This window comes from Notamacropus eugenii, chromosome 2, assembly GCF_028372415.1.
Source record: "Notamacropus eugenii isolate mMacEug1 chromosome 2, mMacEug1.pri_v2, whole genome shotgun sequence".
In the NCBI taxonomy this organism is placed as follows: Eukaryota; Metazoa; Chordata; class Mammalia; order Diprotodontia; family Macropodidae; genus Notamacropus; species Notamacropus eugenii.
In genome coordinates, this window is record NC_092873.1 from 6529912 (window position 1) to 6553576 (window position 23665).

Here is a 23665-nt window from a genome sequence, read left to right on the forward strand (position 1 = left end):
ATCTCCCTTTTGTAAATGCTTACTGGAAAATCGCTCACTTCGTAGTTGTTTAAATTCTACCGTTTGTTATAAATGAAGTTTCTCTATTTTGTGTTAACTTCCACAGAGAGTGAAAATTCTTCAAGGAGACAGTGCACGTCTGACACACAGTCTTTTATCCTGCTCAGGATCTATCACAGTGTTGTTCACATAGACAGTATTCACTAGTTGATGAAATAACGTTTGAACAAGGAAGAAACTGTAATTTCACTAAATTCTTACATACTGAAAACTTACACGATCAGGGAAATTACACAAGAAATGGTGCCAGTTTGGCCAGAATGCCCATAAAATGACCTACTTCTTGCTGCCAACGATGGACTCTAAGTTACTGCTTGCTTGGTATACCTTCCAGGAGTCAGTTCACACCTCGTTTCTTGACTGCAACCTGAAGCCAAAAGCTTATGAAGGTTCATATTTTAATCCAAGTCTTTCAGAAAGAAGTTGAGAGAAATGAAGACAAGAAGTGATAGGGGCGTTAATTGGGAAACAGAACTTTTTCATTCCAGTGCTCATTTCTGACACCTTGAAAAATTTCTCAAGCATGGACATTGAAAGGAAAAGTCATTTTCAGAAGAATGAGATTGGAATTCATAATAGTTTCTTAACTAAGCTGAGTACACTGAAATTGGCCAGGTTAAGAAAACTCTTTTGCAATATTAGGAGATGATTATCCAAATGTGGGAGGCAGTATTATTTATATATAGTGGACATTGGTCTTTATGCTTTTGGAGCAGGGAAACTAGCATTTCCTAAGTGTCCAATATGTGCCAACAATAAAGGCCATAAACATAAGAGATTTACAATAATGATCTCATTTGATTCTCACAACAACCCTGAGAAGTATGTACTAGTATTATCCCCATTTTGTGGCTGAGGAAACTGAGAAAAACTAAGTGACTTGCCTAGGATCACACAGACAGAATCTCCGGACACATTTGAAGTCAGATTTTTCTAACCCCAGACCCAAATTTCTATCGCTAATTCCGCCAACATACGTCTAAGTGGAGAAATATCTCATCATCCAAAGTTCTTTTTTAACCTGCTTTGGCAGAGTTACTTACTTACTTTTCAAGTTATGGTGACTACCAGGGTGAAATTGCGGTTGGAAGAATCTCAGAAATCTCCCTTACTATACGTTGTGCCTTCCACCATGATGAATAGCATGCAGAAATACATGGAAATGTGGGAAAGCAACTGACAATGGAGAAAGCTATTTGATAGTATTAAAGGGAAGGGGCTAGAAGAATTTAACTGTCATGCTATTGTACGCTTAACTGCACTTTCATTTTAATAATTTCGAAGAATGATCACAGAAACTACAATACTTTTGTATTGAATTTCTACTTTTGGCGTCTGGGAAATTGAAACTTTATATAAAATCAGACTAGAGAAACTCAAAGTACTCTAGCCCAACCATTACCTTAGAACAAATTTAATTTTAGGTAAACTTGCAACTCCTGGCAAAATCAACAGAAAACATTGAGTTTCCTTGTTCCTGTTTTTCTACTGCTAGTGCTACCACTACAAGTACTACTATCACTAGAACTACTAGTACTAGAACTACTACTAGTACTACTTGTACTGAAAAAATAATAACAATTACTTCTCTTGACAGCATGCTTTGAAAACAACGTTCTATCAAAAATAACGAAGTCTAAATGATCACTGTCCTCAAGGATATCTATGATAGTTGGGCAAACAAGAGGTAGAACACGGAAGTAATAGTTTGTTAACAGATGTGAACAGCATAAAGCAATAAATACCCAATGAGGTCATATCAAATGAAAAGTGGATTTCAGGAGATTCAGAAATCCATATGGGTGAAAAGTCCCAATGGCCTTATGGCAAACGAATCATGCTTTTGGAAGGCACAAGCATGCTGGAGGTAAAGAGTCGATAGGTTTTTGACGGGTAGTGCAGATGAGGACGTGTAACTGTGTGTAAGCCAGAAGAAGAGTGTGAAGAAGGTATGGAGCCAGAAATCTACATGGTGAGATCAGATCGATGAAGTTAGAGGATATTAATGAAATCATCCATCTCATTACTTGAATTCTCAATTGCATTTTGCAGGTACAATTTACATATTTACAAATTGTGAAGAAACAACCTTTTCCTGTTGTTCAAGGAGAAGTTTCAACGTAAGTAAACAAGTAATTTCTACTTCACAGTATTGCTTTGGGATTAAAAGAGAAAATAATGGTAAAGGTCTTTCTAAACATAAGGAATCATAGAAATGATTTAGGCATTATGGGTCCTTGGGAAAACACCTCACTCTTTCTGTAAAGACAGATAAACCAAATTGTCAAGCACATCATGAGTGAATATTTGTATTGAAATTCGTGTGCACACATTGTGGAGTTTGTAGGTCTAATTTAATTCGACTTAATTGACAGACAGAGCGTTCAGAAAATTTATACTGTTGACGAGAAAAAGGGAAATGTCACACTGCACACAATTTCCATTCATCAGGAACAAATTATTGATCTTTTTGCATACATACTTTACTTTTGGTTTCATCTACTTGCTTCGGTAGTTTTTCCTTCTCTTCATAATTCCTTCGATAAAATGATGTAACTTGTTGCGAAACTATTCTCATGGATTGGTAGTTGCCAGAAACAGGAACTTCTCGCTGAAGATTTCTTTCTCTGGCCTGAGAGATATATGTCCAAATTATTTCTATTGCTGATTTCAGAAAGCAGTATTAGCTCATGTGAAATAAATATCATGTCAAAATTCACATCAAAAGTCATTATAGTTCTGCATGCAATTTAATTTCATCAACATATTCATAATTTTCATAGATTTGCGTTATTAATATCTTAGATGTTATTTAACAAAATTCCCGCATGTCGCACATGAGAAAAACGAAACTCCAAAGAGGTTAGTTGAGTTACCCAAGCTCCTAACGTTAGTCGTTTCTAGGGACAAAGATTGACACTTGGCTCCTGACACGAGAAAGCTCTTTTGATTATTCTACTCAACCTTCATTTAGCATGGGTCAAATGAGATCTTACTACTTGCTCAAACATTCAGCCTGATTTCCCATTGCCTGTTTTTTGAGCATAATTGTATCACCTCAAAAGTTATCTAGGGACTAAAATATTATAGGTGAGACTCACATGGAAGGGAATGGTATGAGGGGGGAGGAATGTATACTTTTTTGTACTTGATAGCCACATTAATGGTTTCCCATTCCGTTTTTCAGAAAAGTTAACTGCCTCATTTCTATGCACCAACCTTTAGAAAGAAGAGGACATCTACAAGAAACGTTTGAATTTTCGTTCCTCTCATTGTTTAACTCGGGGGAAGGAACGTAGGTACTGGCACGCATGTCAGGCTAGGTAAAAGCGCTTCACATGAATGATGTGCTTTGCTCAAAGCCAAAATGAGAAGAACACATATGGTCACTAGTTGCTGTTCCCATCTTCAAGAGTCTTTGCTAAGCCTTCAAAGAATTCCTTTTCCTGTTCTGATAGGAATTACACGCCTGGTTTCAGTCCATCGGCAAAAAAAAAGGAAACTGCGGAAAACATGCTAGCTCTCCCGCTTATGCATATATAGCACATTACAAAATCAGAGTTTTGTACCTGCAGACGTATTCCTTCATTCACATATGTGTATAAGCAAATATACACACAGAGATACAAAGTCGTGTGTTTATGGACTGTTATACTGCAGAAATTCATCTCTGCTTTCATCATAGTGCCAGGCAAGTTATTGCATAAATTATGAATACCAAATGAAGCCCCAAATCAAAAGAAATCAAAATGTTTTCTCCTATTAGACAAGTTGAAATACTTTGTGAAACTAAATTTAACTAAAGTCTGGTAAGTTGTTTTGAAGAAAACGTAAGGCTAAAAGAAGACAATGTAAAGTTGAGAAAGTAAAATGGGCGCAATTCACTGAATTCTTACGTGTTAACTAAATTATACCATTGAATGACAAGAAAAAATTTTCATATTTTTTAGATGAAATTATTACCCAGTACAATATATGGTACAATGGACGCTCATTGTATATATGACAAATCACAGAAAATGAGAGCTGCTATTAGACTGTGTAAAGCTGTTCTTATTCAACAACTAAAAGGCAGTGATACCAGAACTCGCAATTTTGCACACCGAGCAAGAATTATTAGTAAAACAATAAAAAGTACTGAGATTAAAAAAAATTGGTAGTGAAGCACAATAAAAAATAATATTAGTAACCCCAAAATTAACCTCTTTGTGAATAGAATTACCGTCCTAAATTGAAAAGAAAAGGAGTGTCTAGACTCTGGATTTTCACTACAACTATCATCCTGTCGTTAGCGTTGCAAAGAGTAGTTCAGAGGAATCTGAATTGAAACTCGTCAGAATGTTGAGCATGTTTAAATGTTAATGAGATGTCTAATGGGAATATTCCAGAGTATCTCAAAAGAAATGTTATCTTTCAACTGTTACATTATTCCTAGCATTTTTTGGTAAGACTTCTCTTAAACTTCAGCGTTGGAATTAATTTATTCCATTTCAATATTCAAATAGGATATTAGGAAAATTAATAATATAAAAAATTATTTGTGTTTATACACTAGCGATTTCCCTTACAAATATTTATGAAACCAAAATGTCATGGCCTCTAGAATTTCTTCAATCAAAATGAGTCATCTTATCTAAAAAAGCATTTTCTAATTTTAGTTTTATTTTGTTTTTAAATTATTATTTTATATGTCACATTATTTTCATTTAAGTTAATTACTTATATTTTATTACAGGATATTTACTTATTATTGCAATCATATTATCTTCAAAATCATGATATTACTTGTTCTATTTATCATATTATGGATTCTCATTCTCAATTCTTACATATCAGCATTTCCACAATGAAAGTTGATAACCTCACCAGCCTGTTGAAAATTCAAATTCCTAAATTATTTTGATTACAATTACTTTGACTTTCATTTCAAAAAGCTTTATCTTTGTCCAAGTATGACATTTAATGACCCAATCCTCTTTCAGCCTTCTCAATTTCATATTTACACATTTCTTCTCCAAAGTGGTTACATTCACTGACTAACACTTTCTTGCTCTCCTCTACTAGAAGAACTTGTTTTTCACTATCAGCATAAAGTTTTTTGAAGAGATCAATAAACTGTACCTGGGCATCACGCAGTTGCTTTTCTTTCATCGTGACTTTCTTCTGTGTGTCTTCAAGCGCTTGCTGAAGAACCATATTTTCACTCTGGATTTGCCCTAATCTTTCTTGCAGAGATTCATTTTCCAAACTACATCTGTTGAGTTTTTCCTTTAACACTCGATTTGTTTCTTCAAGTTCCTTTGCCTTCTCTTCAGCATGGTTCAGTTCTCTCTGTGTGTTTTCTACAATATATGTCTTTTCTCTGAGGGATTCATGGACATGGCCTAGCTCATTTTCTAAACTCTTGGCTCCACTTTCAGCCTGAGAGAGTTCTTCAGAAAGGAAAGCATGGTTCTCTCTTAAACTAGACAAGTCACTGTATAACTTGTCCTGTACATGAAGCCACTCATCTCTTGCTTCCTGAAAGGAATGTTCAAGGGCTAGCTTGGACGCCTCACTTTGCTCATAATCGTCAATAACAGACATCAGACGAGACCTGTATGATTCAATTTCGCCCTCTAGTCTCTCTGTGTTTTGTTTTGCAGTGTCCAATTTAGAATTCAGCACTGCATTCTCAGCTGTCACAACATTTACTTCTTCACTGTACTGTACTCTGATTGCTGTTAGTATTTCTGCATTCAACTGTAATTTCTGTTGAAGATAATCATTCTTTTCCTTTAAAATTTCTATATGCTTTTCTTTGTCTCGATTCTTAATTTTTAGTGTATCTACTTCGAGTTTGAGCATGGCATTTTCATCCTCTAAGATTTGATTTTTGTCGAACAGATATTTTTCTTTCTCATGGCTGTCAGGAATCTAAACATAATAAACAGAAAAAAAGTGCTACTCAAAATAAAGTTATGGATGCTGATTATTCCCTAGCAATTCCAAATAAACGCCAAGGTACCAAGAAGCATACTTTAATAAAACACAATTAAAATGAGGGAGTTTGCCCTATTTCACATTTCTCTCGGAGTCAGTTTTCACAAAGAACACATTTTAAAAGTGCTTCATTAATCAAAAGACATGGAGTGTACTTTTAGGCCTAGAAAGCTTATATTTTATTTCCTTTGCTCTGTCCATTCTATTCCACGCTGATAAGTCATATTGTTAATAGAATTAAAATACTTAATATTTTCAAACTGCCTCTTCTATGTTGTGTTATTTTACTCATTTTCAGTGTTGTGCAATCTCTTCTGTATATCTTAGATTCTTTTCCCTTTCCCCCACCTCCTTTCCTCTTCTCTCTCCACTTACTGCCTTACACGGTGTACGATCTTATAGAGCATCAATATCTTGTCTTATATCTTATCTAGTATCTTGTATCTATACATACATTCCTATTAAGTGCATTTTTACCTTAGTTATACTCCCTAGAAGAATTAAAATGAACGGGGGAAACCATAAAACAAAATGTAACAGAAAAGACAATGCTTTGCTACATTCTGAGATCAAATTTCATAGTTGTTTCTCAGCATGTGGAAGGCATTTTGCTTCAAGAAGCCAAAGGGAATTTTTTAAGTCCTTGCAATGCAACGAGGTACTACATCTACAAGAATATTTCCTCACACACTCTGGTTGTTCCTGCATACAATATTTTCCTGGTGCTGCTCCTGTCACTCATCATCAGTTCACATAAGTCCTTCCAGGCCTCTCTAAAGTCTTCGTGACACATTGCCTTTGGTGGTATTCAGCAAAGTACTTCCCATACATTGTCTCACCTAAGCCTTGCCACACCCTGATGCGGGAAATATTGATATTCTTCTCCCCGTTTTACAGATTAGAACTTAGGTTAGGATACATTATTGAACAACCTGTCCATTATCACACTCAGTAAGTGTCAGCAGCAATATCTCAATCCAGGTCTCTTCAGACTCCAAATCTAGCACACTTTTTTCAATAGCTTATTTCCTTTCAGCAGTTGATATTAAGAATTTGTCCTAAATGGAGACTCCTTGCCCTGGTACAATGAACTTCACTCCAGAACAATGAACTCATAAGTCTTATGTTTCTTAGTAGAAGTCTTACGAATAATCGATTTTCTCATGGATCTGTCGCATTTTCATAGCATCATTGATTTAAAACTTTTAGAAGTTATCAAGTTGAAATCTCTCATTTTAGGGAAGGGAAAAGTCAGGCCTAGAATGTGGTCCCCTACTGATGGTAACCTAGTCTTAACCATGACATGTTAAAGAAATGATGAAAGAATTATTGGGGCCAAATAATAAAATATGAGTATTGCACTACCATCACAACCAAACTCCTCCAGAAGCGTTGGATCCCGTTCAGGACCAGAGAACAGCGTTTTATCCAATAGCTTAGAAGCTGCATTCTATGATATCTTTTCTAAAAAGCCAGAAGGAGAGCATGAATTGGTCACAGGTGAGTTCAATGAAGCACTCCAGTGTGCAAGCACCAAAGGACTACTAAGGGCCAACAACCCAAATGATTTACTTCAAACAACTGTTGAAAAACAGAAGAAAATGAAAATTTCTAATTTTGGCATTTGAGAAACTTATGTTTCTATCATGCTGAGCAATGATGAATGTGAGCGAATGGAGGAATTCATGGCCCGGATAGAGCCTTATGTCAGAAACCTAAGTGAAATTTATTTCTGTGGCAAATACTTTTATTCCTTTTCTTTAATGAAAGATGAGGGAGACAAGAAGGTGAAATAGAGCAATGTATTAACATATATTTCAGAACCCTCACTCTCTTCCCTCAAAAGTACAAGCAGATGATATCCCTTAATCAAGGAAGAAAAATGGTTTGTGTTTGAGGTGTCACCTTCTACCTAGTTGCATTCCTTTCTCTCTCTAAGCTAGGAGTTAGTGACACTGATGTGCTGCCCCTTTCCTATGTCCAGAAAGGAAGAGGTACTGTTGTGCACCAGGAACTTTTTTCAGTAGACGTAAAGTTGGGTCTCGGGAGAGATCATTCAATTAAAAGAAAAAGAAACGGTCAAGCAAGACAAACAGTATTGTGCTGATTTTAGTCACTACCTGTGTCCTGAACTATCTGTTGCAGACAGATGGACGGGACTGAGGATAACAAAGATGTCCCAAAATGAAGAACCGAAATCTGAACTTTCAAAATATGTAGTTAGATTTGAAAATGACCAAAGTAAATATCTCAGAAGTCTGAGTGATTTTGGAAGCAGTTGTTTTGTTTTCTTTCTGCTTCGAAAGAGGATTGTTCAGAATCCCACTTTGCAAAGCTATAACATTTAGCCCCGGAAAAAGTGGTCCTTGAGTTTCCTTTAGCTCTTCTTCGTCCTGCGGACAAGAAGTTCATAAAATTTTTATCACCATTTTCCTTCAACAGTCAGCAACAACATTTTACCTTTAACTGGAATACAGAATCGGACAAAGCACGGAAACTAACTTTAAAAACTCAAAGAAAAACAGGCTACTGAAAAGGAAAAGCAACAAGAAGGAAAGCATTTCAAAGTTGGAAAGGAACCTCAATCACTCCTCAGGGCGATCCACACCCAGGGTTAAGTCCTTAACTCTTACAAGCCTCAGCTTGAAGTCTTCACAGGTGAGGATAGATACCATATCTCAAGTGAACTCATTCGATTTGTGGATGGTTCTCTTTGTTGGCAAGTTTTTTCTCATTAATCTTAAAAATGTACATTTGTGCAACTCTTATCCATGGCTCTTAGCTCTTATCCTTACACTGAAGCAGAGCAAGCTTCGTCCTTCTTCCACATGACTCTCCTTCAAAAACTTGAACATAAAAGGATCAATAGCTCTATTTTCTTGAACAGATCCTCACAAGTCATGGTCCCCAAGGGCATTCCTCATCCTGTTTGCCATTCTGCTTATTAGCGAGCATAATTCTGAGGAAGCCACAAATGAGTTAAACAACATAAGCCTATCTACTTATTCACTTCGGAGTAGAGAGTGCTTTTCACCTTCTCTATTTTGGTAGCTATACTTTTCTGAATAAGATGCAAAATTACGCTAGCTTTTGGGTTCTCAAATAACATCAATAAATCAACTTTAGTTTAGAACTGGCCACGATTCTTATATCTTTTCAGGCAAAATGCTATCTAAACCTATTTCCCCCAACTCATATGTATGAACCTAATTTTGTAACTAATTGTATAATTTGACAGTAATCCTCACTAAATATCATGTTATGAATAGGCTCAGTCCAGTACTCTGACTTCTTGAGAGTTTGCATTTCCTCCATGTAGAAAGTCTGCAATAATTTTAAGTAAATCAACACGTAAATAAGTAAAACATAAAGACCCTAGAGACCAATAAACTCTTCTGAAAGCCTGAAGGATGTGTGCTAAAGTGTAGTGAAAGGAAGAGAAAAAGAGAAGGAACTTGCACTTGCATTGCCCAAAGTATTTTCAGATAAGGAGACTCTCTCTAAAAATGGAGAGGAATCCTCTGGAACTTATGTTGCTATCAAAGTTGAGGATAGAGCAGTGGTGTCAAACAGATCCTCCAGTACTGAGTTCTATGGACAGATCTGGGGGACTTTGAAACCTTTGGCTCAGGGGTAGGTGAGATGAACTCCGTGGCAACATTTGAACCCAGGTTTCTCTGGATATCAGGTTAGTTCTATTCACTCCGCCATAGTGATCCTCTACTGTGAGACATACTTTAAAAAGTACTAATTTCACTTTACTCTTTCATGGCTCTTTAGACTGCAATTTTACATTCTAATGCTACTGCATGGGATATATATTTTTTTTATATTCATGAGTACATATCTACAAATGATTAGACCCAACTTACTTACACTAGACATAAAAATCCTAGTCCTTTCTCAAGATTAAAAAGAGTATGATGTTCACTTCCCCACTCCCAGGGAACCCACAAGTTTTCTTACCAAGAACAGATGGAAATAGTGACTTTAAAATTCCAATTTACCTGTTTCGAATGATTTGTTTCTGTTCTCAATTCCAGGTCCAGAGTTCTGAGAGGGTATTGAAATTCCTGTCTTAGCTCCACGTTTTCACCACGTCGTTCTTTTTTTGTGAACTGGTGACTCATTTTTAGAACTAGCTTTTCTTCAGCGTCTTGCTCAATTTCTTCTTGCTTCCCGGGAACCCTAGATGAAAATTGTCCTTTTTCAATGACAATGCAGTAGAAATAAGGATGAAATACCATTGAATATACACATCTGGATTTCTAAAGGAAAAGAAGATTAATTTATTGGGAACTCGATCTATGTAGAGAACTCCCTGTCAAGGAACTCCCTCTGTTCATGCAGAGTGGTCCGTGCTCTACACTTTTGAGTTGACCTGTTTCTGTTCCCTATAACACTGAGAATAAACGTAACTTGCACAGGCTCACAAAGCAGGATGTGTCAGAAACTGATGGAGTTCTTGGGTGCCTGTGCTTGGACACAATTCTAAAATCACGTTTCTCTTTCAAAATCGCATTTCTCCCTAGCCTCAAAACATTATCTCAGGCAGTTTCTCCCCAGTGCAAGAAAACAGCCTGTCACAGCAACAACTATTATCTCCTTACCTGATACAATAGCCAGTTACAACCATAGAATTCAGAAGTTTGAACAGCTGTGTGCTGGCTGAACAGTCTGTGAACATGGCCAGAACGACATTGACTACTCATTGACCCATCATATGTTTCCTCGATTTAGATATAGGAACACTCCCTTACATTTTTCTTGTCCAACAAGATATTCGTGAGACCAATCTGGCATCCGTTAGTCTGTGCTGACCACTAGTGGACTTAGGGATGTTTCAGTCCTAAAACCGCATCTCTATGCAGTTGCCACTCCTCCTTATGCTATTTCCCTGTGAACTCTGCGTATAATACCTGCCAGGTAGATACCAAAATTGCATGTTCCTTTAACAAATAACCTCTGCTTAACCATTGCCTAGTCTCACCTTGAGTCATCTGCTTAGCATATTTGGCACATGTTTTCCTATAGACTATCGTATATAAACTTTACCTGTACCCAGCTAGGGTTGCAGTTTCCCTAAGAACCCTTGCTGCTGAAAAGTGTCAGAAAGCTTTACCTTGATGTCAAAAATGTTTGAGTTTGTGAATTCATTCCAGGTGACCTGCCCGTGGTACTCTGGTCTTTGCGTGGCACTTATTGCCCCTCTGCCAGTTGTCATCAAAATCAGAGGGGAACCCATTTTTTTTATCCAGGCTAGTGCAGGGCATTTTAATTCTATCAAAACTGTATCATATATTCACTTGGATGCTTTTGTTTCTTGTATTCAATGAAGAGAAATTCCATAAATTGTGTGGAGCTGGAACAAAAGATTATTTCCAAATTCCCGAGTTCTGATACATTTCAAATTCGCCGGTGAAAAGTGTAGAGGGGGATGCATATGAAATTACATCCATTTTTCCATTACTATTGATTAGTGAAGTGATTTTTTACTTCATGTTGAAAAAAATGAAACACAGCTACTTGTGTTACAGTTTTCAAAATTCACTACAAATGCATCTCTACCTGATATCCACAGAGTAAAAATGAGTAAGTAGGGCTCATTCATAATACTGTTTGAATGAGGTGGTATTTTGGCCTTCCTAACCTCAAATCCTCTATCACATTTCTTCAACGGTAAGAGAAAAGCTTCCAAGGATTTGTTTAAAATCATGAGTTCCATACCTGGTGCTAAGGAGTTCTCTTTTCCATTCTGCTTTTTGTTGCTCTAAGTCAGACACCATTTGCCTTGTTTCTGATAATTCTTCCCTCAGTCCACAAATCTTGTTTTCTAAACTCTTCACTTTCCTGGTGAGTAATGGACAATGTCCTTTTTTACGTACCACTGATCGATCATATCTAAGTATTGCATCTTCATTTTTCACAAGTTTAATAAAATCTGTACAGAGAAAAACGCAAGTCAATAAAAACATGAGTATTTTAAAATCCGCTGAACCGTAGCAGTATACTTAGAATTCAAATACTCTGGCAATGACAAAATCATATCCACGTATAAATCCTCACATATTGCAAAATAATGCGTTGTCAAAAATTTACATTGAAGATGACAATAACCTATTTCTATGTGTGCACTGTAGGCAATGAAACACAATCTCTAAGTGACAAATTAATTGATATAAAAAAATCTGAAAGCTCAGAATTCTTCACAATGAAAGAAAAATATTTGTGAAAAGGAAGTATTTTGAGGTGTATTCTGGGTGGGACAAATAAGATTCATCCAAGGGATTATATACTTAATATCTACATAATGAAAATATAGTGAATTATTTTAGAAATATAAATATGTTTTGCTTTACATAATTGTATGGAAACACTGTTTCCTCTTTAGAGATTTATAATATCAACAAGTATGTAATATTCACACATTGAAATATCCATCCTCATTTATTCATTGGCGAAACCTCTGGTAACTTGAAACACCAGAGGAAGGTCAAAAATGGTTCTGAGCACTAAAGAAAATAGCTGCCCCTTTATTCTTGAGAGACATATGGAGTCAAATTGAGACCTAATCCAGAGTTAGAAATGTTCGTTATGTCGTTACAGTTTCAACGAACTTGATTATTGGGTTTTCCTTGATAACTTCCAATTCTTCATATATTCATTCACTGTTGAACTGAAGTGAGGCAACAAGAGAGAACCCAATTGCTGGATGTAGACATACTGGAGTAGAAGAGAAGCTGACACTGAGGGAACTGGTTAGCTCACCGATTCAAAGAAAAGAAGGTACTGAGGCACCGAGAAGTTAAAAGACTTGTTAAGATTCGCACAACTGGAACGTGTTAAATGCAGAATCTGAACCTAGCTCTTCACGGCATCGTGTCCAGTGCACTATTCTATATGCCATGCTGAGAGAAGAATTATAAAAACTAGGCAGAATATTTACAAGATGTTTGATATTTGGGGCCATTTTATGAAAGATTATCATATTTTGACTATTCTTTTCATGAAAGAGTTCACTCCTTGAGATCTTTATACTCGTAGTCAGTTCAGTCTCTTCAATGGTTCTCCTATTACCAACCAGTATTAATAACACAGATTATATAATATAGCACTTAGAGGCTTACAAAATACACCTCCTCCAACAACAATCCTGTGAAGTATGACATTTTATACGTTATGAAACTGAAGTTCCACGTTTAAGTGTGTGCACTACAGACAAAATCAAGGCCCTGTGCAAATGTGTAATATCCTAACTTTCCATATTTAATTCTTACAGGTATATATTGTCCAGAAAAACTGGATTTTTCAGTGTCACTTTTTTACCTTTCTACTCAGAGTTTCCATGGTTGAAAATGTTCATTTCATCTCCCTATTTTCCCATGATCTCTACCTACTGAATTCATACTCATTCTTTAAAAGTCAACTCAAATGCTACCTTCACACACAGGTTATTTATTTTGTAATGTTGATAGTCTTTCCCCCACTGAACCTCAAACAGCAATATGACTGTGCTTCTCAAACATACATATATATATATGCATATATATGCACACGTATATAGTACATATATACGTATATGTACATATACATATATATATGAATATACATATTAATTTTTGAGTTATCTATGTAGGCTATATTCCGTACTAGATTGCACATTGAATGAGGAAACTTATCTAAACTTTGAATATTTAGCACACAATAGGTACTTAGTGATTCTTTGGTGAAGGCCTGCCAGAGATTAAGCTGACCTCTACTTTGCTATGAGAAAATGGGTTAGGACTTCAGTTGTATCTTCTTGCATACACACACATCTTTGGTTTCTGTTGAACATTGTTATTTTCTTAGGAAATTGTAAAACGTTCGTACCATCACAACCAACACTAAGTTGTTCCATCACTAACAAAACATTCGTATAGTTTAAGGCAGGTAAATCATCACCCTCTGTAGCTGTGACAGAAGACTGAGTGAGGTCATCACAATTGTTTGCATCCATCTGTACTGTGTCCTGTAAAATACATGACAGCAGGGGAAAATTAAAAAAACAAATATTTAAAGAACAACAATGGCTAACATTTCTGTCGCACTTTCAGATTTTCACAAAACTTCGTGGCATTCTCACAACCATTTTGTGAGACAAGCAATATTCATAATCATTTTACAAATGTAAGGTGGCTTGTCCAGTATCATAGACTTAGCTAGGAATCCAAGGATGGATTCACAATTAGGTCTTATTGACCCTACCTAGTATGCCACCTAACCCAATTAGAAGCTACATTATTTAGGAATCTTGTGAAAATTATCATATATATATGATATCATGTATGATATCATATAACGTATATAAAATAACGATATATAATCATATATTATTATATCATATGTATAATATATATAATCACGTCTTCCTGATTATAAACATTCTTCTTTAATATATAGGGAGAAATGAAGTAAATTCCAGCTTTATCATCAAATTTCCAGCATTCACAATGGACATATTTGACTAGGAGACAATTTCTAAAATTATTCATTTTCAGATTAACTATTCCTATTCGTTGTCACTGAAACATGCATTATTTTCTAAAGTTATTGCAAAAAGCATTGAAAAGTAAACCAAGTTATGAAAGTCTTGCAAGCAAACTAGCATGAAAGGCACTTTGCATAATACAAAATATCAGAAATTGGAATATTATTATTACATACCTGTTCCAGGTCACTTTTATCAAAACTTTCTTGACTTTCCTCTGATGATCCTTTAAATTCCAATTATTGGGTTAAATGGGCATTAATGTTTAAGTAAGAGGTGATTTTATTCAGAAGCATTTTTCTCATAGAAATGAAACCTCCCCCTCTTATCAGCAGTGGCAATCAGGACAGCTATAAGTTATCCATTGTATTCTCTTTTCAAGAAAGGAATGAATATAAGAAAATTCGATTTCACTGATCATGCATTCATCAAATTATTCTGTAATCTCAATCAACTGCTGCATTTTAAGTAGCTTGTGAGATGTTCATTTTATACCAAATCACAGGAAGCTGTGAGGATTGATTTATGTATTCATTCCAGATGAAATTGTAAAATTTGAAAATTAAAGGTAAACTAATGAACAATGGTCATGTGTGATCATTTTGGTAGTTAGGCCAGGAGTAATCAATCCATTGGGTTACTTGTTTTTCTCAATGATGAAAGAGCAGGAGAGAGGCTTGCTAGCCTTCACGGAATGTTGGGAATATATTATCTGATATCTGCCCTCCTTTTCACTGTCCAAGTAGTAGAGTTATTTATATTCATTTGTCAAACCCTTTTGTCTGCCCTGGATCTAACCTTCTACAGAAACTGCTGATTCCAAGATTAGCAATGGTCTCTAAAGGCTAAATCTGATAGCCTTTATCCTCGTTCTTACTCTTTCTTGACCTTACATGGTCGTGATCACATACTGTTCAAGTTCTATGCTTCATGGATAACCTCTTCTGATGCTATTTGTTAGCAACTCTCATGATTTCTTGAGATAGGGTCAGAACACGTCATAGCAGACTATATTCACATTTTGACAATCTTACTAGACTGACGGAACAGGGTATTATTGTCATTATACTTTGCCTCCCTTTCAGAAAAGCATTTGACAAATTCCTACAAGTCATCTTTCTGGACAGAATAACAAACGCAAGTACAAGAACAGGATAGAGAATTACATAGAAATGGTTGTCAGAATTTCTTGGGAGTTTTTTGGATGATGTGCTTTCTCTGAATCAATATAATAGCCGTGAGAGACAAAGCAATTTTAGATTTCATCAAAATAGAAATCACGTTCAGAGGAAGGGAGATATAAATCCAGCTGACCCCTGCCTTCGTCAGACCACACCTAAATACTGTTCTGTGTTTTGGGCACCATCTTTTGGGACTGGCTCCTGGATCTCTCAGCCTGTATGTCCTCCTGAAGCTTCAAATTCAACATGAACAAGTCTGAACTCATCATTTTCTTTTCTCTCCATTCCAGCTCTTAAATCTACAGTCTTTAATACTTTTTATCTTTGGTAAACGCATGCCATCTTCTCAGGAATATGGGCCCGTATCTTTGATACTCCTCTCATCCATATATGTATGTGTGTGTATGAAGAAACATACACATGCAAAAGCTGCTAAGTCCCTGTTGATTCTACCTCCATCACATCTGTCATCCTCTCCCTTTTCATCAGTATCAAAGAACCCCCATTTCACGAACTCCTCAACTTTTACCTGGATTTTTGCCATAGCTTACTAAGCAGTCTTCATATTTCTGAATTCTACCTTCTCTGCTTCCTTCTACACAAAGTCATCAAGTAATCTCTTTAAGACCCTGAACTGGCCATTCTCTTGCTCTCAATCCTTCTGTGGTACCTTATTGCTGCAGTTCTCGGGGCTATGAAACCTTTCTTCCACAACCAATACCCTTTCTCCTGATCTCTCACCCCTCAATTTTCCTGGAGCAGTGTAATTCTTCTCCCTTACCTTCCATACTACTGACATTTTAACACAGTTTGTACGTTGTACCCCTTCAGAGAAAGTAAATTTCTTGAGGCAAAAAAACTGTTTGTTTTTATCTTTCCATCGTCCAATAAAGCAGCAAGAATGTGATATTCACATGATAAATAATCGTTCCTTAATAAATACTAACTTGAATTGCGATAATACATACATAACTCAATTTATGTGGCTTTGGGAAATGTAGAAAGGAGGCAGCAAGTACAAAAATGCCACTTGAAATACGGTACTCATAACACAACAGCAAAAACCTGAAAACTGCAGGGCACATCTCCTATTAGGTGTGATTTTTTGAAAATAAAAATCACCTAATCTCCTACTTGTAAAAAAGGGGAAAATGAGACAATACCGTCAATATCATCTGAGTCATCTAAGTTCCTTTCTTCCACTAAATCTGTAAGATAAGTAGGGAGAAATGGAAGGAAAAAAGGATATGAATATTTACGTTTTTAAAAATATACTTTCTTTCTTCCTAAATTATAGAATTAGGACACTTACATGACTTTCGTTTTTCCTGAACTCCATTTCCAAGATTATCATTCGTGTAATAAACATGCTTTTCTGTAGTGGGTTGAATGGACTATGAAACCAATAAGAAGAAGATCGTTATATTGAAAGCTTTGAATAAATATCAGATGTAAATTAACAGTATCATTTTTATTACCTTCACATTTTGATGTCTCTCAAGAGAATCTGAAAGAAAAAGAATGAAAGGTTTATCAACAAGTGCATTTCAGCAATATAATACCATCACAACTTCCCACAAAACGAATAGGCTTGTTGGATCCCAGTATGTGAATTAAAGAATGAAAGCCATAATTTGGTGTACTTCCGGTTATGGCGTTTGCATCACAGCAATTAGAATCAATTATCAGTTCTTGAAATAAAACAAGAATATAGTGTTAACACAACATGCAACGCACATTTCAAATAGACCCTACTTCAAGGGTTTTACATATTTGTATATGGAGCAGTACATAACATGCTCCACAGTGACACATGTAAAGGTGATTCTTTTGAAGGGATAGATACTCAAGATTCCCAGGGGGCTCTTATGAAGTTGATGCTGCAACACAGCATCATATCTTCCAAACAATGGCAGTGATTGATGCAATTATATCACAAGGGACCCCAGTGTGGATGATTCCTTAATTAGTTGTATAATTTGGAAATTCGCGTAATATGTAAGCAGTCACAATAAGGTACTTTCAAACAATGTATAAATGATATTCTTATCTCAGAAATAAAGAGCTAGAATTATGTTTTGAATACATCCACTTCGATGCACACTTGTAGAATAACAGTTAATAATACAGTTTCATTTCTTTCCTTACCAGTGCTGCCTACTGGCATCTCTACACTTCTGGTATCCATTAATTTATGTCTTAAAAGGTTTTTCTTTACTCATGACGGAAAGTGCCGTCCACAGCCAGAGAAAGTACTAAGGAGTGTGAATTCAGAGTCAAGCAGACAATTTTCCTTTCGTTTTATTTTCTTTGTCATGGCTCTTCCCATTCACTCCAGTTCTTCTATATGACATGACTAATGTGAAAAAACGTTTGATAGGAAAATACATGTACAGCCTATATCTGATTGCAGAATGTCTTGGGGAGGGGGAAAGGGAAGGAGGGGGAGAAAATGTAAAATTAATGGAAGTGTATGTTCAAAACTATAAAAATATAAAAGCTACTTTTTAAGTTTAGTTTATCCATATAGGAAAGAACGTATATAAAATATTTTTAAGACATGATGGAAAAACTTTTGCCATTTGGAGAGTTATTTCAAGAAAGAAAAATGGTTTTAGTCATCTCCTTTAGTAATTCAAAGTTATTAATATATAAACACCCTTTCCACATATGTGTTTTACCATTAATGAAAAAGAAAGCTATGTACATGTTGGAGATATATCTCAGAAATCAAAATTTGAAGCTTTGAAACTATTGTATATTTTTAAAATATCATTTGTTTTCAGTATTCAACAGTCATTTCCATATATCTTAGATTCCCCCCTCCCTGTAACCCCCTATCTCCCCATGTCCATGCTGAGACAGCATACCGTTTGTTATAGATTCTACACTTACATTCCAATTAAATATATTTTCACCTTGGTCATGTTCCATAGAAGAGTTAAAACGAATGAGAGAAATCCTAAAACAAATCAAAACAGAATACAAAAGAAAATGATCTGCTTCATTATGTGATGAAATTTCGTAGTTCTTTCCCTGCATGTGGAAGGCATTTTGCCTTAAGAGACCACTGGAAATTATGTAAATCCCTGCATTGCAATGAAGTGCTACGCCTAGCAGAAAAATTCCTCCCATATAGTGGTTGTTGCTGTGTACAAAGGTCTCCCGGTTCTGTTCCTTTCACTCACAATCTTTTCACATTACTATTTCCAGGCCTCTTATTAATCTTCCTGTTCATCATTTCTTATAGCAAAACAGTATTCCATTACATTCCTGTGCCACACTTTATTCAGCTATTCCTTAAATGATATGCATCCCGTAGAGTTTCAGGTTTTGGCCACCCAAAGGAGAGCTGCTATAAATATTTTTGTACATTTAGGACTCTTTCTCATTTTTGTGATCTCTTGGGGATACATGGTTAGAAGAGGTAGTTCTAGGTCAAGGGCTGTGCACATTTTTTAGCTCTCTGGACATAGTTCCAAAATGTTCTCCAGAATGGTTGGATCAGGTCCCAGCTCCACCCACAAGAGATTAGTGTTCCATCTCTCCCACATCTTCTCCAACATGCATCATCTTCCTATTTTGTCATGTTAGCCAACCTGATGGCTGTGATGTGGTATCTCAGAGTTGGTTTGAATTGCATCTCTCTAATCAAAAGTTCTTGAGAGCTTTTTTTATATCACTCTAGACAGCTTTTATTTCTTCCTCTGAAAACTGCCTATTTATAACCTTTGACCAGTAATGGGCTGGGGATTGACTTCTATTCTTGTACATTTGACTCACTTCTCCATCTCTTTTAGAAATGAGGCCTTTATCACAGACGCTAGTTGCAAAAATTGTTTCCCAGGTTTCTGCTTTCCTCCTAATCTTCGTTGCATTGGGTTTGGTTGTAGAAAGCTTTTCAGTTTAATGGAATCAACATTTTCCATTTTGAATTTCATAATGCTTTCCACCTCCTGTTTAGTCAAAAATTCTTCCCTTCTTCATAAATCTGAAAAATAGACTATTCCTTGCTCCATTAATTTATTTATAGTATCAATCTTTATTCCTATAGCATGTATCCATTTGGAATTTATTCCTGTGTACGGTTTTGGGCAATGCTCTAACCCTAGTTTCCACCACAATGTTATCCAGTTGTCACAGCAATTATTGTCAAGTAGTGAGTCCTTATCCCAGAAACTGGGTTCCTTGGCTTTCTCGAAGTGTAGATTGCTATATTCTTTGACCACTGCGTCGGAAGGACGTAAGCTATACCACCGGTCTGCCCTTCTGTTTCTTGGCCCGTATCAAGAGGTTTTAATGATTGGTGCTTTATAATGAAATTTGGGATCTGGTAGATCAAGGTCACCTTCCCTGGTATTTCTCTTCATTAGTTCGCTTGATATTCTGGGCCTTTTTCTCTTCCCGACGAATTTTGATATTATTTTGTCTAGCTATAGAAAATAATTATCTGATAATTTGATTGTTATGGCACTGAATAAGTAAATTAACTTAGGTAGAATTGTCATGTTTTTTTAACATTGGCTTGGCCTAGCCATGAGCAACTAGTGTTTTTCCGCTTACTTAGACCTGTCTTTATTTGTGCAAAAACGGTTTTGTAATTGTATTCAGATAATCCCTGGATTTCTCTTCGCAGGTAGACTCCTAAATATTTTATAGTGTCTAACCTAGCTTTACAAGGAATTGTTCTTTCTATCTCTTACTCTTGAGCTTTGTTAATAATATATAGAAATGCAGAAGATCTATTCATTTTGCAACCTGAAACTTTGTCAAGTTTTTTATGATTTATCATTTCAAGTAGTTTTTTACTAGAGCCTTTGGCATTCTCTAAGTATATCATCATATCATTTGCAAAGTGAGATAGCTTAGTTTGTTCTTTGCCTATTCTAATTCCTTCCTTTTCTTTTTCTTCTCCTATTGCTACCACTAATATTTCTAGTACCATATCGTATAACATTGGTGATAATGGACATCCTTGTTTCACCCCTGGTCTTCTTGCAAGTACATCTAGCTTATATGCCTTGCATATGATGCTTGCTGAAGGTTTTCGGTAGATACTACTTATTGTTTTATTATTTTGTGGGAAGTTCCATCTACTCCTATGCTCTCCAGTCTTTTCAGTAGGAATGGGTGTTGTATATTGTCCAAGGATTTTCTGCATCTTTTGAGATAATAATGTGGTTTCTGTTAGTTTTTGACATGATCAATAATGTTAATAGTTTTCCTAATAATGAGCCATTCTTTTCAAGGTAAGTTGCTGTATTTTTTTTTGCTAAAATCTTATTTAAAATTTTTGCACCAATATTCATTAGAGAAATTGGTCCAGGATTTTCTTTTTCTGTTTTGGCCCTTCCTGGTTTAGGTATCACAACGATATTTGCATCATAAAACGACTTTGAGAGGACTCCTTTGCCAATTTTCCCAAATACTCGATATAATATTGGAAGTAACTGTTCCTACAATGTGTGATAGAATTCACTTGTTAATCCACCCAACCCTGGAGATTTTTTCCTAGGGAGTTCATGGATGGTTTGTTCAATTTCTTTTTTCCGAGACAGGGTTATGTAACTACTCAACTTCCTCTTTTCTTAATCTGGGCAATTCACATTTTTTAAAATAGTCATCCATCTCCTTTAGATTGTCGAATTTATGGGCATACAGTTGGGCAAAGTAATTTCTAGTTAATGTTTTTATTTCCAGCTCATTGTAGGTGACTTCAACCCTTTTCATCTTTGATAGTGTAATTTGCTTTTCTTCTTTGGTTTTGTTTTTTTTTTTATCAAATGGCTCAAAGGTTTCTCAATTTTGTGGTTTTTCATAAAACCAACTTTGAGTTTCATTTATGACTTCAATAGTTTTCTTAATTTCCATTTTATTAATCTCTCTTCTGGTTTTCAGTCTTTCTGATTGGGGATTTACTTGGGGATTTTCAATTTTTTCTTGTTCTGGCTTTCTCACCTGCATGCCCAATTCGTTCATGTCCTTAGAGGAAGAAATTTTACATCTTTTAATTCCTACATCAGCCATTGTCTATTTTGAAATATTAAATGACTTTACTATATATCAGTCCAAAAACGTCTTAAGATGTTGTTTAATATACAAAACTATATAATTACCTTTACTATTCATCAGTCCACAATATATTACTAAATTCAAAGCTTTTTTTTTAGCAGGGGTTTCTTGTTTATTAAGTATTTACAATTAGTTTGACAAGAGGAATTGGTTGCATCAATGAACATATGCAAAACTTTTTATTAACTTTGGGAATTTTCAATTATTGATATATATGTATATGTACACGTATACATAGATACACACACATACATAAATATGTATGTATGTATAGTCAAAGTCAGGTCCTCTGGTCCGCTGAAATATGGGGCCGTGCTCTAGAGCCCTTCTGGAGGGGAGCACAAAGGTAAATGCATCAAGAAACAGGTACTACTGTGCAAGTTTTTGTATATAGGATTATTGTTGCACCTTTGATTGTGATATTGCCTACGTGAAAATTAATATATCCCTTCACCTTTCAGTGCTCAAGTCAATTCTCTGCCACCCGAAGTTTCACAGAAGGTGCTAACCTGCTCTTGCAGAAGGAGATAATTCATGCCAACGGAAATACAAGTCTTGTCTTTATCACCAAAAAGAATTGTGTGATATGGGCTTGTATCCTGAGGCAGACATTTATATAACCCACTCATTAAACTGAAATTCATCTCATTGTTTCCTAAAGCTAAGGACAAGAAGAGAAAAGTAATTAACAAGAGCACTGGATTTCTTAATTCAACACAATACCTGGCAGAGCCAGGACTAGATCACTTAGTCCTAAATCCTGCCTGTCTTATCTAGCTACACTACAGCACTGTCTGACTTGGGAAGGACAACTTTTACTTGTCAGCATTTCCAATTTGTATTACCCATGAAAAGTTGTGCAACAAGATGACATTACTCAATTAAAGTAATGGCTTCATGAAAACAAAACTGAATATCAATCATCAGGGAGAGAGAGAAAAAAGACTTTTGGATTGCAATGTTTTGGGATAATTTGTGACTTTGCTACCATAACCCTGAATTAAAATATCAAAGAAATGAGAATTACTGATTAGGGAATGCTCCACCCCAGAATACAATAATTTGTCAAAATGCCAGAAAACCAGAAAATTTCGAATTTCTCTGACAAATAATTTGGGCTTATTCTCAATTAATGTGAACAAAAGAAAACAAGAAATAATTACAAGGAAGGAAGATGTTGCTTCAGGGAACGAAAAATGACTACCAGGCCCCAGGATCGGAACTCTATCACACTCATACTTCATGATAAGAGCCTGGTTTCCTTTGCCAATATGATTTATAAGAAAATGTGTACGCAAAGGGTTCACTACTAATAAAACTCAAGAAAATATGTCCTCACTTTATTACTACTCTCATCTTCCCCTCAAAACAATGAAGATTTGAGGTTCATGGTCACAGCTCAGTGACTCCTCAAGTTCAAAAAAGTCATCACCAATTTTGTCTAATGCTGCATGAAGCTATGCTGTACTGCCACACTCGTGTATCAGATAACAAATTTTACTAATTCTTTGATGAACATAAATGAGATAGAACAAATAAATGTCTTATGGTACAGAATGAGTATTTCAAGGAAAGCATACATATTTAATAAAAATATATTTAAAAAAAGAAATTTTTTTCTTCCTATTCCTATCCCTAGTTGTTTGAAGCTTTTAAAATTCTAACCTTACTATGGTTGCGCTTACACTCTGATTTGGGTTTCTATAGAAAATGATTCTGGTTATTATATATTTCATAAAGTCAGTGTCTGCATTCAGATATCTGTCACAAACCTACTTATGAATAGTTCTATCAGTAACAATCCTTTCAGTTTTCCCTATATTTATTTCCGTCTTGTAGA

At 35.6% G+C, this 23665-nt stretch overlaps 1 protein-coding gene across 1 annotated transcript in view; it reads right to left on the minus strand.

Moving 5' to 3' along the window:
- Positions 1 to 4824: 4824 nt before the first annotated feature.
- The window catches only part of LOC140522086 (uncharacterized), a 28207-nt gene continuing 9366 nt past the window's right edge, over positions 4825 to 23665 (minus strand). The window contains exons 7-14 of the mRNA XM_072637122.1: positions 17316 to 17444; positions 17232 to 17260; positions 17066 to 17147; positions 16917 to 16961; positions 14749 to 14798; positions 13907 to 14053; positions 8280 to 8435; positions 4825 to 5976 (exon numbers count right to left, since the gene is read on the minus strand). Coding sequence (XP_072493223.1) covers positions 5020 to 5976; positions 8280 to 8435; positions 13907 to 14053; positions 14749 to 14798; positions 16917 to 16961; positions 17066 to 17147; positions 17232 to 17260; positions 17316 to 17444 — 1595 coding nt within the window. The 3' untranslated portion in view covers positions 4825 to 5019. The remainder of the gene's footprint in view (positions 5977 to 8279; positions 8436 to 13906; positions 14054 to 14748; positions 14799 to 16916; positions 16962 to 17065; positions 17148 to 17231; positions 17261 to 17315; positions 17445 to 23665) is intronic.